The sequence below is a fragment of the Armigeres subalbatus genome, chromosome 3 (assembly GCF_024139115.2).
Source record: "Armigeres subalbatus isolate Guangzhou_Male chromosome 3, GZ_Asu_2, whole genome shotgun sequence".
In the NCBI taxonomy this organism is placed as follows: domain Eukaryota; kingdom Metazoa; phylum Arthropoda; class Insecta; order Diptera; family Culicidae; genus Armigeres; species Armigeres subalbatus.
In genome coordinates, this window is record NC_085141.1 from 21428469 (window position 1) to 21443107 (window position 14639).

At 43.1% G+C, this 14639-nt stretch overlaps 1 protein-coding gene across 3 annotated transcripts in view; it reads left to right on the plus strand.

Annotated features, from left to right (window-relative positions):
* The window catches only part of LOC134219374 (adipokinetic hormone/corazonin-related peptide receptor variant I), a 337296-nt gene that overhangs the window by 295324 nt on the left and 27333 nt on the right, over positions 1–14639 (plus strand). Inside the window, exon 7 of one of the 3 annotated variants that reach the window (XM_062698093.1) lies at positions 5819–6004. The exons of 1 other annotated variant lie outside the window; for it this stretch is intronic. In XM_062698093.1, the coding sequence (XP_062554077.1) occupies positions 5819–6004 (186 nt within the window). The remainder of the gene's footprint in view (positions 1–5818; positions 6005–14639) is intronic. One more of the 3 variants, XM_062698094.1, reaches the window with a different exon arrangement.

The window sequence follows — 14639 nt, forward strand, 5'->3', positions numbered from 1 at the left end:
AGGTCATTGATCAAACATTAAACATCGATAATTTCCCACGAATGGACATTGACAGTTACTACCTAATGAGTCTACTTAAAATACCGATCCCGCCGAACCCTCGTTCCATCAGAATTTTGTTGCCAGAAAAATTTACTCTCCGTAAAGATTGATAAATTTTCCACATAGAATCACTCGAAATAAATGAAAATTGTCATAAACGGATCAGAATTTTTCGATACTTAACCTAAAAAATATTTGCTTTTTGACTTTCTTGTACAATGAGTGTACGTGAAGGCCATATGCTCGCTCCAAGAACAAACTTTTTATGATATGGAAATGCCAATATGATCTTCCAAACTTCCAAACGTACATGTTCATGAAAGAATTAGAGGTGAAAGTATAGATTTGCTAGTTCCGTTAGGATACGGCAGGCATGAAGTATGAAGAAAAAATTTATTTGAAAGCGAGCGGAGGGCAATATTTGTGATGGTATAAATCTCACGACCTTCCTTCTGCCAAGCTCCCGCAAAAACAGGGAGGGAAGAGTATCAGTGTGGAATCTGATACCTCTCCACTGGCAAACTTTTTATATAAGGTACGGAGACCCATAGTTTTATATACCAATCGACTCAGTTCGACGAATTGAGGCGATGTCTGTGTGTGCGTATGTGTGCTCAAAGAAAGTTTCGCCCACTTTGCAGCCACTTCTCAACGAACAATTTATGCTGAATAAGCTAGTTTTTAGCTGCAGAAGACTATTTTTGGTTAAATAAGCACTCAATCACCTTACAATATTTATTGAGTTGAGTGCCCGCCATAGCAAACGCGACGTGCAATGCGACGCACTCTGGGACAGACCGCTGTATTCGTTGGACAAAACCTCTAGCACTCTCTGTGTACGTTCTAGAGTTTTGGTGTTTTCAGCACACTATCGCGAGTGGTGCTAAGCTTCATTTTGATGAATTTTATATTTATCTAGATAAGTTAAAACTTACCTAGATAAGTGTTATCTTTTGATAGAAACGAGATAGAGCAAAACTTTCTTCTACAAAGTTGTTTGTTTTAACATTTTTGGCTTATCCTGCAAAGACACCTATGCTCTAAAACATTTGTAGATGGCGCTGTACGTTATTTCCTTGAAAACAGCGATAAAATGGGTTTCTTCTCATTTTTTTCCCTTTATACCTCTGGTGAAAGTTTTTTGAGGTATGCTTTTAAAGTAGAATGATAATAAAGCTGATCGTGAGGTGTTACCAAGGTTTTAAAAGCTTTATAAGTGGTTTTATTAAAATTAAGTAAAGAAACACTGTTTAGAAAAATATGAATAACTTACGAATGGGCAGATGGAGGCAGCTGAAATTTTGAATGATCATAACTCAAACTTATATCTTTGATATCGGGAAGAAAAAAAAGTGGAGAAATGTGGAGCTTTTTGTCTGTGATTTTTACAAATTTGGTTTAATATGCATTGAAATTCAGCATTAAGGTGGCTCAAAAAACACTTTTTCCAATTTTTTGATGGGCCGCCCTCTTATTTGGTTCTATTTGATGCCTTGATGCTCTGGACAAAATTTCAGCCAAATTTCAATCAACGTTTAGGCGGTGCTAAACTCGTTGGAAGTTTATATGCAAAAATGTATGCAGAAACATCCAAAAACAGTGATTTGCAGTTGGACGGCACAATTAACGATCAATCGTCATGATACTTATTCAGTTCTTGTAGAATTAAATACAGAATATTATGCTGAAAACCGCGAGAAAATTAGAGTTTATTAGGCAAAGATATTAGCATTTTACTGGAGTGTTGTGTGGGTGAATTTATTTCTTTTCAAAGGTAACTCAAACCCCACTTCAGATAAATGCTAAAAGCTTAGCCGGGCAAACTCTAATCTTCTCGTGGTTTTCTGCATAACATTCTATATTAAATTCTTCAAGATCTGAATGAGTATCATAGTTCTTCATTGTAAGTTGTGCCGTCCAACTGCAATTCACTGTTTTTGGATGTTTCTGCATTCATTTTTGCATATAAACTTCCAGCAAGTTTAGCACCGCCCAAACGTTGACCGATTTGGCTGAAATTTTGTCCAGAGCATCAGGGCATCAAATAGAACCGAATAAGAGGGCGGCCCATCAAAAAAATTGAAAAAAGATTTCCCCATACTAATTTGAGCCACTCTATTCAGCATATTACAGAAATTACGAATGAAACGGATGTACGATATCTCCGAATTCTGCAATATATGGTAGAATCGTCTCTATTCGAGAATTATTAGACTTGTCTTTTTTGTTCCGGCACTAGGGTGACTAATTTCGGATAGGGAAATTTAAAAAAATCAACGTTTTTCCAAACAACAGTTATTTAGCCTAACTTTTGAAATACTGGTTCGATTTTCAATCAATAGCCATAAAATTTAATCTCCCAATTTCACATATTATATAGAAATAGAGATATCTGGCGAGCCATTCTGGAGATAGTATTTTTACAAAATAAAGTAATTGATTCGCCATACAAACAACATGGTGGGCAACCATGCGTCTCCATATTCGTGTGATATATGAATTATGTACCAGTAAACCGTCTAAGACGAATTAAGTCCTGTCCATTTAATTCCACCAGTTAATTTTCGTTATCTTTGCAGATACGTATTTCGACCACAACTGTGTGGTCGTCTTCAGTGTCTTGTACTTGACTCGACTTAGACGGTTTAATACATTCCACTAAAAGAGCTTAATATATTTTTATGTACCGGTGTTTGTTATCAATGACTCAAACAATGTATCTCTCAAAAATTGTATTTTCAAAACGGATTGCTCAACATTTCTATTTTTTATTTCAAAACAATGTGTAAAATTGAGAGAATAAATTTCTTGACTTGATTCGATTTCGAAAAATACATTCATCAATATTTTAGATCACCCTTCTAATGACGGAACGAAAAATACAAGTCTAATATTTTTTGGAAGGAGACGATTCTACCTAATATTGAAGAATTCGGAGATATCGTAAATTCGTTTCATTCTGAATTTCTGTAATATGTTGATTTACAATGCATAATAATATCACACAGTTAAAAATTCTGACAATTACACGCTACGGAAATATTTGAACCTTTTCTTGTGCGCAATATTGAATGCAAGCTCCATAGTAAAGACAACCTGCAATTTTAAAACGTGATGGAAAATTGAGTCGAATCGAACGGAGCCTTTTTGTTACATCATATATGCTGTAACATTTTCATACTGTGCAAATTTGGAATAATAGTAGACAAAAAGCTCCACATGTCTCCACTTTTTCCGATATCAAAAATATAAGTTTGAACTATGTTCAGATAAAATTTCAGCTGCCGCCATCTGCCCATTCGTAAGTTATTCATAATTTTCGAAACAGTGTTTTTTTACTTAATTTCAATAAAACCACTAAGGTACCCCGGGGCAAGTTGAAACGGTTTTTTCAAAGTTGAAGTTTGATGTGCTATAAAAAAAATCGCTTTTTAATAAATTTTGAATCCGTTTGCAGTGTTTGCTAGTTCGGGCCAAAGATTATACATAAAAAATAAGCAACCTCACCAAACTTTTTAATAAATATTTTGTATATTGAAATTACTGTTTTATGTGCATCGTTTCAACTTGCCCCGCGTATCGGGGCAAGTTGAAACACTGCGCTACATACAGAGATAAGCTATTTTCTCCGTATTAAAATCACAATATATGTACTCAGGGAGACTCAAGATGCACGAGGTTGTAAAGGTGACTAAATTCGCATAAGAGTCCCATGTAATTTTTTGATGATTTTGATTTTCTTTCTAGATACTAGCCTAAAATTGTCTCCTGTTTAAGAAAAACTGATAACATAGTAGGCTTTGTTCTAAAAATTTTAAAACCAAATCCCAAATTGTGTCGCCTCATCTTGATATTTACTCGCATAAAAGTCACATTCCAGCTATTTTTAAACTAAATATTTAAATTGAAGCAGACTGATTAAACAAACTACCATTGTAAATAGTTCATACGCACCTTGAAAAGCGATCCCTTCGATTTGTAGTCCACTTATCTTATGTAATTATTCGCAATTAGCAATTAGAAAACAGTTACCTCTGGTGCAATTATGCTCTACCCGTAGAACAATGGCGGCACAAACTCCGCGTTTGGTGGGTGGCGACTTGTTTTTGTTTTTTGTTGTTTTAATTTCAAAGCCTACTTTCCATTTCATTGCCCTAAAAGCTTACTATCAAGTATCTGAATTTTAGAAAAAAAAATTGCGAGGAAGACGTTTTGAATTGTTGTTTCAACTTGCCCCGCACAACACATTTCTATTTGCCCCAATGGGTTTAAATTGCGGAGCAAAAAAATTAAAACGGACCTCCCATCGATTTTTCATAATCATTATGTTTGTTCAACATTCAATGATTACCTACCGTGAAAATTTGAGGAAAGCACTCTTCCAAACATCATTTTGAGACCTGTTTTATTGGTACGTCAAAAAGTTGGTTAAATTTTGCAAAGGGCGAAAAAGGCAGGGTTTGCGTTTTTGTAGCTGCAATCTTCCGGGAATGGCAGTCAGAAGGTACGTTCAGGGGAGTAGTTTGTTGTAAAAAATAATCAGGGCATTGGGTCATTTCCGATCCAAATTACAGCTTCCGTTTCAACTTACCCCGCATTTCAACTTGCCCCGGTGTACCTTACTAAAGCTTTTAAAATCCTTGGTAACACCTCACGATCAGCTTTATTATCATTCTCCTTTGAAACTCCTAAAAACTTTTACCAGAGGTTTAACGCGAAAAAATGAAAAGAAGACCATTTTATCGTAGTTTTCAAGAAAATTAGCGCTCTACAAAGGTTATAGCGCATAGGTGTCTATGGAGCGTAAGTCGAACATGTCAAAACAAACCACTTTGTAGAAGAAGGCTTTGCTCTATCTCGTTTCTATCAAAAGATAACACTTATCTAGGTAAGTTTTAACTTATCTAGATAAAAAAATATCAAAATGAAGCTTAGAATCACCCGCGATAGTGTGCTGAAGACACCAAAACTCTAGAACGTATTCAGAGAGTGCTAGAGGTTTTGTCCAACGAATACAGTGGTCTGCCACAGTGTACGACGGCGACTCACCCAAAAGAATAACAATTATTATCAATGAACTGTCAAATTGCACTGTCGCATCGCGCCGACGCGTTTACTCTGGCTTCACCCTAACCCTTATCCGAATTGCTTGCAGCAAGTTGCATTTGACCAGGTATCACGCTTCATTGTTTCCTAATTAGCCAGATCGGACTTCGATTGTACTTGTACCTTTGACAGATACGAATTTCGACTTCAAGAGTAAGGCTTTCTTCAGTGTCTCATACATCGAGTCAAGTACGAGACACTGAAGACGGCCTTACTGTTGTCGTCTTATGACAAGAAAAGACATTCCACTAATAGCTTGTTAAAAAAAATGATCAAAATACTCTTTTTTATAATGCACGAGTTTATGTTCCTATCTTGATTTCCTTGTTTAAATTTCCAAATTCTCTATGGAAAATTTTCTTGTTTTTATGGCGCGTTTTCATTTCAGTCTTCTAATTATTGATGCGTAAATGACGAGTTCGCGGAAGGCCAATTTAACTTTATGCCGTCGAAATTTACGAACATTTCCTGCTAGCGTTTCTGAAGTGTAATGATATTTTATTTTGAGCTCGTCACGAAGTTTCCCCCTCCAAGGACATGAAAAAGAAAATATTGACAGCTTCCCAACAGCAAACGGCTCAGTTGCTCATTCAGCGATTCCCACTTCTATTTCGTCCCACCCACACGCTCCCGTCATCGACAGAACGGAAAAGCTTACGAAAGATTGCAGTCTTTCTTCTTACCTCGTCCACAGATGCCGTGTCGGGGATGGCGGGCCCACACTCGGACCGACTCACCGGACGAGACAATAAGGACGAGCTGGTGGCGTACGATGGCACGGACCGGAACAAGCTGAAGCTCAATCAGTTCGGCTTGGCCAACGGATTCCCGGCCAAGAACGGCGGCACGATGGCGGGTGAGTTTGCATCCGGGCATCGGGTTTTGTGTGGTGCATCGAATGGCTTCCGCTCGGAATTAATATGGCATGCTTGTTGATTCTGCGGGGTAAAATTAGATTCAGGATTCCAGAGAATCTGTTTCGATTACTGAGAACGTCAACTGAAATTGCTTCGTGATGAAAATAATTATGTTGTCGTCTGGTTGCGAGCCATTATCATGGGGATGGGAAGATAGTTTGTTGATGGGAATATGATGTCTGCTGAAATGTGATATTGTATCACTTCTTGTCGAGTCAAGGTCGTTTTGGACAAAGCTTCAGTTACCATGCATGTTGAAGGTTCGCCTGGGCAACTAATCTTTGTTGCGAAGACCATTTTGTTATTGCTAAAATGTGAGAAAGATCATTTGTGGTGATTGTTTCAGGTGTTTTTTTTAGATTGATTGATTTCCACGGTTGGGTTCATGAAGATCAATATTTTCAAGACAGTAATACCACATCAGTCTGTTTTACTTAGCTTTTATAACGATTTGGCGAACTATTGGTTATTTCATGTGATCTGTCTTAATCCATTTGATTCATCATTGGTTTCCTTTTGTTCTTCTCCGTTAAAAACAGTGAATTGAGCTTTGTCGCATAGAACGAATAGGTGAAAGGATTCGGGCACCGGAAAAATACGATGCGCGAAACAGTTTAATTGAGTTTGCTGACAGTTCATTTGTTTGCTTTTTTAAAGAAAAATGCCACAAGAGACGCGCAAATACACTCTGAAGATATTACACTCTAATACTTCTCCTTAATTTATGCTTTCAAGCCGATCGCCAAACGGAGACGCTGAAATGGCCCCGGCGTCTATTCCTTGGTGAAAATGTCTACCTCCTGCGTCTCTGATGAAATGTACTTCAACAAGATTATTCTGTTTTGAATCAAGTCCTTGACGAAGTTATGCTTAACATCGATGTGTTTCAGCCTACTCGGATCCATTAGTTCCTCCATTGCAGATTGATTGTCGTCTTCGAAGTATGGAACCGGTGCTTTAATCTGGAAGCCCAAATGCTTCAGAAGCCGTATGATCCATATTCCTTCACAAGTCGCTTCGCAAAGCACCACCATCTCAGCCTCAGTGGATGACAGTGACACGGTGTGCTGTTTCATTGTCACCCATGTTGTAGTGAAGCCGAACACCTTACACAGGAATCCCAAGACGGATCGCCGATCGACTACGTCGTTCCCCCAGTCGGCATTGCAAAACGTCACCAGCAAAGGTACACCGTCATTGCCTTTGTATTTTAATATCCATCGTACCCCCGGACTGGAGCACACGTATCATAAATGTCCAATGACAAGTCAGGACGGGTGGTCACCTTCACGTACATCAGGCAGTCTATCAAATCTCTTTAGGGCTGTGACGTATATTGGAATCCTGCAGTCGAAGGGGATTCTCCATTGGGACGGAACTCAGTGTACAATCCACAGAACACCCCTTTGGTGTTCCTTTCGATTTCCACTCCGGAATCTGTCATTTTGAACTCCTTCGACAGTGATTTCTTCACGGCGACAATCTCGTTCCGTTCGTGCCCAATCACCAGAACGTCATCGACGTAAAGGTTTAAGAAAACCTTCTTCCGTCTATCACCACTACATGTAGACACTAGTCAGAGTTCGAATCCAAGCTTCGTTATAAATCGGTGGATCCAATCGTTCCACGCCTTCGAGACTTGCTTGAGGCCATAGAGCATGGCCATGTTCGAACCCCTCCGGCTGTGCAATAAAACTACTGTTCAGGTCTCCGTTGAGGAACGCTAGTACATCAATGTGATGGATTAGCATTCACCTCTGATTGGCCAACGCATGCATCATCCTCAACGTGTCTACCTTCGCCTCATAGGAGATTTGAACGCTCAGGTTGGCCAAGAGTAGGAGTTTAGACCGACCATTGGAAAGTTCAGCGCTCACCGGCTGACGAACGAAAACGGCCTACGACTAATTGATTTCGCCGCCTCCAAGAATATGGCCATTCGCAGCACCTACTTCCAACACAGCCTTCTATATCAGTACACCTGGAGATCACCATTGCAGACAGAATCACAAATCGAATACGTTCTGATTTATGGACGGCACTTCTCCGACATTATCGACGTCAGGACATATCGTGGCGCTAACATCGACTCTGACCACTATCTCTGGTGATTGTTGAACTGCGCCCGAAACTATCCGTCATCAACAATATTCTGCACCGACGAACGCCGCGGTACGACCTAGAGCGACTGAAGCAACCTGATGTCGCCACTGCATACGGGCAGCATCTCAAGGCAGGGTGAGCTCGATGGGACCCCTCTTGAGTACTGCTGGAATACAGTCAAAGCAGCCATTAACGACGCAGCGGAGAACAACGTCGGGTATATGGGTCGAAGTCGACGGAACGATTGGTTCGACGAAGAGTGCAGACAGATTCTGGAGGAGAAGGACGCAGCGCGGGCGATCGCGCTGCAGCAAGGTACCCGGCAGAACATGGAACGTTATAGACGGAAGTGGAGACAGCAGACCCGCCTTTTTCAGGAGAAGAAACGCCGCCTTGAAGAAGCGGAGTGCGAGGAGATGGAACAGCTGTGCCGTTCTCAAGATACACGCAAGTTCTATCAGAAGCCTAACGCATCCCGCAAAGGCTTCGTGCTGCGAGCCGAAATGTGCCGGGATAATGATGGGAGCATCTTGACGGACGAACGTGTGGTGATCGAAAGGTGGAAGCAGCACTGTGAGGAACATCTGAATGGCGCTGAGAGTACAGGCAGTGAAAGTCAAGGCAGAGGAGGAGATGACTACGTCAGTTCAGCGGACGATGGAAGCCAACCAGCCCCCACCTTGAGGGAAGTTAAGGATGCCATTCAACAGCTAAAGACCAATAAAGCAGCTGGTAAGGATGGTATCGGAGCTGAGCTCATCAAGATGGCCCCGGAAAAGCTGGCCACTTGCCTGCACAAACTGATAGTCAGAATCTGGGAAACCGAACAGCTACCGGAGGAGTGGAAGGAAGGGGTTATATGCCGCATCTACAAGAAAGGCGACAAACTGGAGTGTGAGAACTTTCGAGCGATCACCATCCTTAATGCCGCCTACAAAGTGATATTCCAGAACATCTTACGTCGTCCGTCACCATTAGTAAATGAGTTCGTGGGAAGTTATTAAGCCGGCTTCGTTGACGGCCGCTCGACAACGGACCAGATCTTTACTGTACGGCAAATCCTTTCAAAAATGCCGTGAATACCAGGTCCCAACGCACCATCTGTTCGTTGATTTCAAGGCGGCATACGACAGTATAGACCACGTAGAGCTATAGAAAATTATGGACGAGAACAGCTTGCCTGGGAAGCTTACCAGACTGATCAAAGCAACGGTGGATGGTGTGCAAAATTGTGTGAAGATTTCGGGCGAACACTCCAGTTCGTTCGAATCGCGCCGGGGACTAAGACAAGGTGATGGACTTTCGTGCCTGTTGTTCAACATTGCGCTAGAAGGTGTCATGCGGAGAGCCGGGTGTAACAGCCGGGGTACGATTTTCAACAGATCCAGTCAATTTATTTGCTTCGCGGATGACATGGACATTGTCGTCCGAACATTTGCAAAGGTGGCAGAACTGTACACCCGCCTGAAACGTGAAGCAACAACAGTTGGACTGGTGGTGAATGCGTCAAAGACAAAGTACATGCTTGTGGGCGGAACCGAGCGCGACAGGGCCCGCCTGGGAAGCAGTGTTACGATAGACGGGGATACCTTCGAGGTGGTCGAGGAATTCGTCTACCACGGATCCTTGTTAACGGCTGACAACAACATTAGTCGTGAAATACGAAGGCGCATCATCTGTGGAAGTCGGGCCTACTACGGGCTCCAGAAGAAACTGCGGTCGAAAAAGATTCGCCACCGCACCAAATGTGTCATGTACAAGACGCTTATAAGACCGGTTGTCCTCTACGGACATGAAACATGGACAATGCTCGAGGAGGACTTGCAAGCTTGTCACCTCCCCCTTGGGGGGGAGGGCCGCATGAGACGGAGACAAAACATGATCGAAAGAGTGGCAGTGGCATTGATCTACCTCATACTTACCCTGCCAAACCGAAAATACTAGGTTCGATTTAGTGGAACCATTGCAAAAGTAAGCTACTCGGGCCACTCCATACAGAATCAAAAGCGTATATTTTACATGCATTATAATTAGTTTTTATTACTTACTCATTAGTTGGTTAATGTACTTAGACCTAATGTTGAGTGGGCGTCAGTGTTTGGGTGTATCCCACGGCGTCAGCAAGAAGGCGCGCTTGCCCGGACAAACGTCTTATAACCGGCACAATGCCGAACTCTCCAACGCCACACGCCTCGTACAGATGCGGGGAGCCCATCACCGATCCACTCGATGGCAGCCACCACCATAGTTTTGGATGGAAGAAAGGCCGATCTCACAGTAATCTTATGCTAGCTACTCCATGCTTCCAATGAATTCAGCACACATATCTACGTATCATAAGCTAGCTAAGAAAAGTCCAATTAATTCACCTGGCAAAGACAATTCACCTTAGGCGGTTTTACCTGGAGCCAAGCTCCTCACTATCGATTTGCCACTTCAATTCCGTAGATTAACTTCCACTCTATCATGCACTTCACTTGTATCGAAATATAATGCCAGTCAGGCAACTACACAAATTTGGTCGGTATACCGTCTAGCCTGCTTTGCGTTTAACTGACTACTGACTTAGTGCTCAGAGTGATTATCGAAGCAGACGTTCAAGCCCGCCTCGTCTGCCGGTGGATAGCGATAACGCATACCGATATTGATGAGATCGGATCGACGCGAGATCGGATGCTGCGATAGCCGCTTGATGATGGTACTTATATGGATAGTGAACTGTGGTTTTTGACTATCTCCTCTATAGGCGTGTGCATATACTGGTCGGTCCTTTGTGCTCTGCTCTGACCTATTTTATAAGGAAAGTAGGTAGTGCGATGCCCTCTCATCTGCGTATGGGCTTGTTGGTTGCCTGATGATGATTGTTAACAAAATCTGTTCTGTTGTGCTGTTGTGTAGTGTGGTGGTTCACATATGGCGAGAGGAACATACACTTCTGTTAATGTGGTAGACCTTGGGAGTAATAATTCAAACTCACGCGTGGTCTGTGGCGTTTGTACAACATAGGTTACAAGCTCTCGGAGTATTCGCGAGACGGGTGCTTAGGACCATCTTTGGCGGTGTGCAAGAAGACGGTGTGTGGCGGTGAAGAATGAACCATGAGCTCGCCCAACTCTACGGCGAACCCAGTGTCCAGAAGGTAGCTAAAGCCGAAAGGGTACGATGGGCAGGACATGCAGCAAGAATGCCGGACAGCAACCCTGCAAAGATGGTGTTCGCTTCCGATCCGGCAGGTACGAGACGGCGTGGAGCGCAGCGAGCGAGATGGGCAGACCAGGTGCAAAACGACTTGGCGAGCGTGGGGCGTATCCGAGGATGGAGAGATGCGGCCTCGAACCGTGTATTGTGGCGTCAAATTGTTGATTCAGTGTTATCTGTTTAGATGTAAACGAAATAAATGAAAAATGAATGTCTACCTTCGCAACTGGCAAGTAGGTCTCAGTGTAGTACAAACCAAATCGTTCAACAAACATGCATTCACCTACCCCGGGCAGTCACGTAGTCGACGCCGCTCCAGTTGATGGGGGTACGTCCCATGCAACTTCTTCTGCTTCCACGATGCGATCATCTCGTCGATGTCGCAATTCAGTTGATAGTCAGGCACCCGTCAGCTTCACACATAGCGCGATAGATTTCGTGGCGGTTCTGATTCTCCACGAAGTATCTCCACAACTGCTGAATCTGCGAAACAAATAGTGCTTGTATATCGACGACACCTCTTCATCCTACTCTACGTGGTAGGGACAATTTTGAATGGTGCATGTAATGCTTGATGAACGCCACTCGTACTGCTCGTTCTAACGCCTTTAAGTCAGTCTTGGTCCACTTCACCATCGCCTTCACTTTTGTTTATCGCCTTCACTTTTGTTATGATATTGATTTTACCCTAAATTGATTATTTTGAATTTACCTTGTATACCTATATAAATGAATAAAGCTGGCATCATTGCCTGTCCTTGGATGTACATGAACTATCAAAACATGGTGTCAGAAGTGGTGCATCTTTTTTCGGTATTTTCACGTGTAACGGTCGAAATTTAATCGGAAAAAGTTGCTATTCGGAAGCGGCTTTAGTGGCGGAATCGATTAATACCGGAATCTCGGAGTTGCGAGTTCTCGCTAGTACCAGGAGGAAAAATCGGCATCACCACGATGAAACCCGTATCGGAGAACAAAAGGCATAGTAAACGCATTGGTGGCAGTGTCGTGGTGGGTACTGGAAGAGGATAATCCACTAACACCAGCACACCAGCTTGTCAGCAGTACACGTAGCACAAATTCCAGCAGCAAACATGAGCATATTAGGGGTGCGTCCGCCGAATCCCTTGAATGTGGGAAGTGAGCATTTGGCAGAAGAGTTTCGCGATTTTCGGCAATCTTGGGATATTTACGTTCTTGCGGCAGAAATCGAAAACAAACCCGACATAGTGAAAGTGGCCTTGTTGAAAAACTTTTTGGGGTTGGACGCGGTGAAAGTGCTCAATACATTGCTTCCAGAGGCACAACAAGCAACGCCGGCGGCAATTCTCGTTGCGCTTGAAGGTTATTGCCTACCGCAAACAAATGAGACGTACGAGCGATTTGTTTTCAACTCAGCAAAGCAGGGTGACAAAGAGGATATAAACCAGTTTGTAAGTAGATTGCGAAAACTGGCTGAGACGTGCAATTTTGCAAACTTGCGAGATTCGTTGATAAGGGATCGGATTGTGATCGGGATCCAGTCAGACGAGGCGAGAAAAGTGCTTTTAAAAACGCGAAATCTAACGTTGCCCGATGCAATCGACGTGTGCCGCTCGCAAAAGTTGGTCGAGAATCGTATGGCTGCAATTTGTGTGAAGGAAGAACCGAGTGAGACTGAACCAAACTCCGAAATTATTGCGAAAGTGAGAGCGGAGTATTCGCGCAGTGATAAATGGCCATGCAGGTACTGTGGACGTAAAGACCATAAAGTCGGTGACCGCGACAATTGTCCGGCGAAAAACGTGAAGTGTCGGATCTGTGGAAAACTGAACCATTTCGCGAAAGTGTGCCGTTCGAGGAGGAATGAAGAAGAAGAGAATGGCCAGAGGGTGGTTCGTTCCAGACAAAACCGTACGGCAAGAGTGAGGACGATAGATGATCAGGGCGAAAGTAGTGAGGATTCCGAGTATATTGCGGTTGTAGAGAATGTGAACGTGATAGAGAAGAATATCACCACGGAAGTGAAATTTGCCTATGAAAAAGCCGATCCTAAGGCAATTAAGTGTCAGGTAGACACAGGCGCATCCTGCAATGTGATTTCGCGGCATCAGCTTCATAAATTGGTGGGCAGAGCAGTCGACTTGGAAGCCAGTGTAACCAAACTCAAAGGTTTTGGAGGAAATATGATTCCGTCGATTGGGGTCGTAGTGCTCCGACACCAAAGCAGTGGAAAAAAGTTTAAAGTGGCGTTTCAAGTGGTCGAACTTCCAAAGGGAGTGTTGCAGATGCCACTCTTAGGCTTCAAAACATGCGTAGCTCTGGGGATTATTAGTGTGCACGACGTACACACGTGTGAACGAGGTTTAGGAGAAGGAAAGTGCGAGAAGAACACTGAAGCGGAAGAAATTGTGAAGAGGTATGGAGATGTGTTCAATGGGGATGGAAAGCTGGAAGGAAAAGTGGACATAAAAATGAGTGATGATTTGCCGAAGCATCAAGAACCGAGAAGAGTTCCTGTACTGTTGAGAGAAAAACTAAAGTGCGAACTAAATGATCTGGAAGGAAGAGGAATTATAGAAAAAGTGGACCAACCAACTGAATGGACAAGCAACATAGTGATTGTAGTGAGGAAAGAAAAAGTGCGAATTTGTCTTGATCCGGTGGAACTAAATCAAGCGATCAAACGGCCGAGATTCCAGATGACGACGCTAGAAGAGATCTTGCCTGATCTGCACGACGTAAAGGTGTTCTCGACTTTCGATGTCCGCAACGGTTTCTGGCACGTCGAATTGAATGACCGAAGTAGCAAGCTGACGGCGTTCTGGACTCTGTTTGGCCGATACGTCTGGAAGAGGCTGCCATTCGGACTATCCTGCTCGCCGGAAATTTTTCAGCAAAAGCTATGCCAAGCACTCCACGGATTGGAAGGAATTGAAATTCTTGCAGATGATATACTGTGCGTCGGCAGAGGAAAGACCGAACAGGAAGCGATGGTGAATCACAACCAGTGTTTAACCGCTCTGCTAGAACGCTGCAAGCAGACGGGAATAAAACTGAACCGGACGAAGATGCGGTTGAACCGATCCGAAGTCCAGTTCTTCGGTCACGTGCTCTCGAAGGATGGTTTGAAACCAGATCCAGGTAAGACTAGCGCGATAAGTAAAATGCCCCAACCTAGCAACGCAGCGGAGCTGCAACGATTTTTGGGCCTTGCAAACTACATGTCGAAGTTTATTCCGAAACTTTCGGAGATGAGCGTGGAACTCCGAGATGCATTGGCGGAAGATGCGT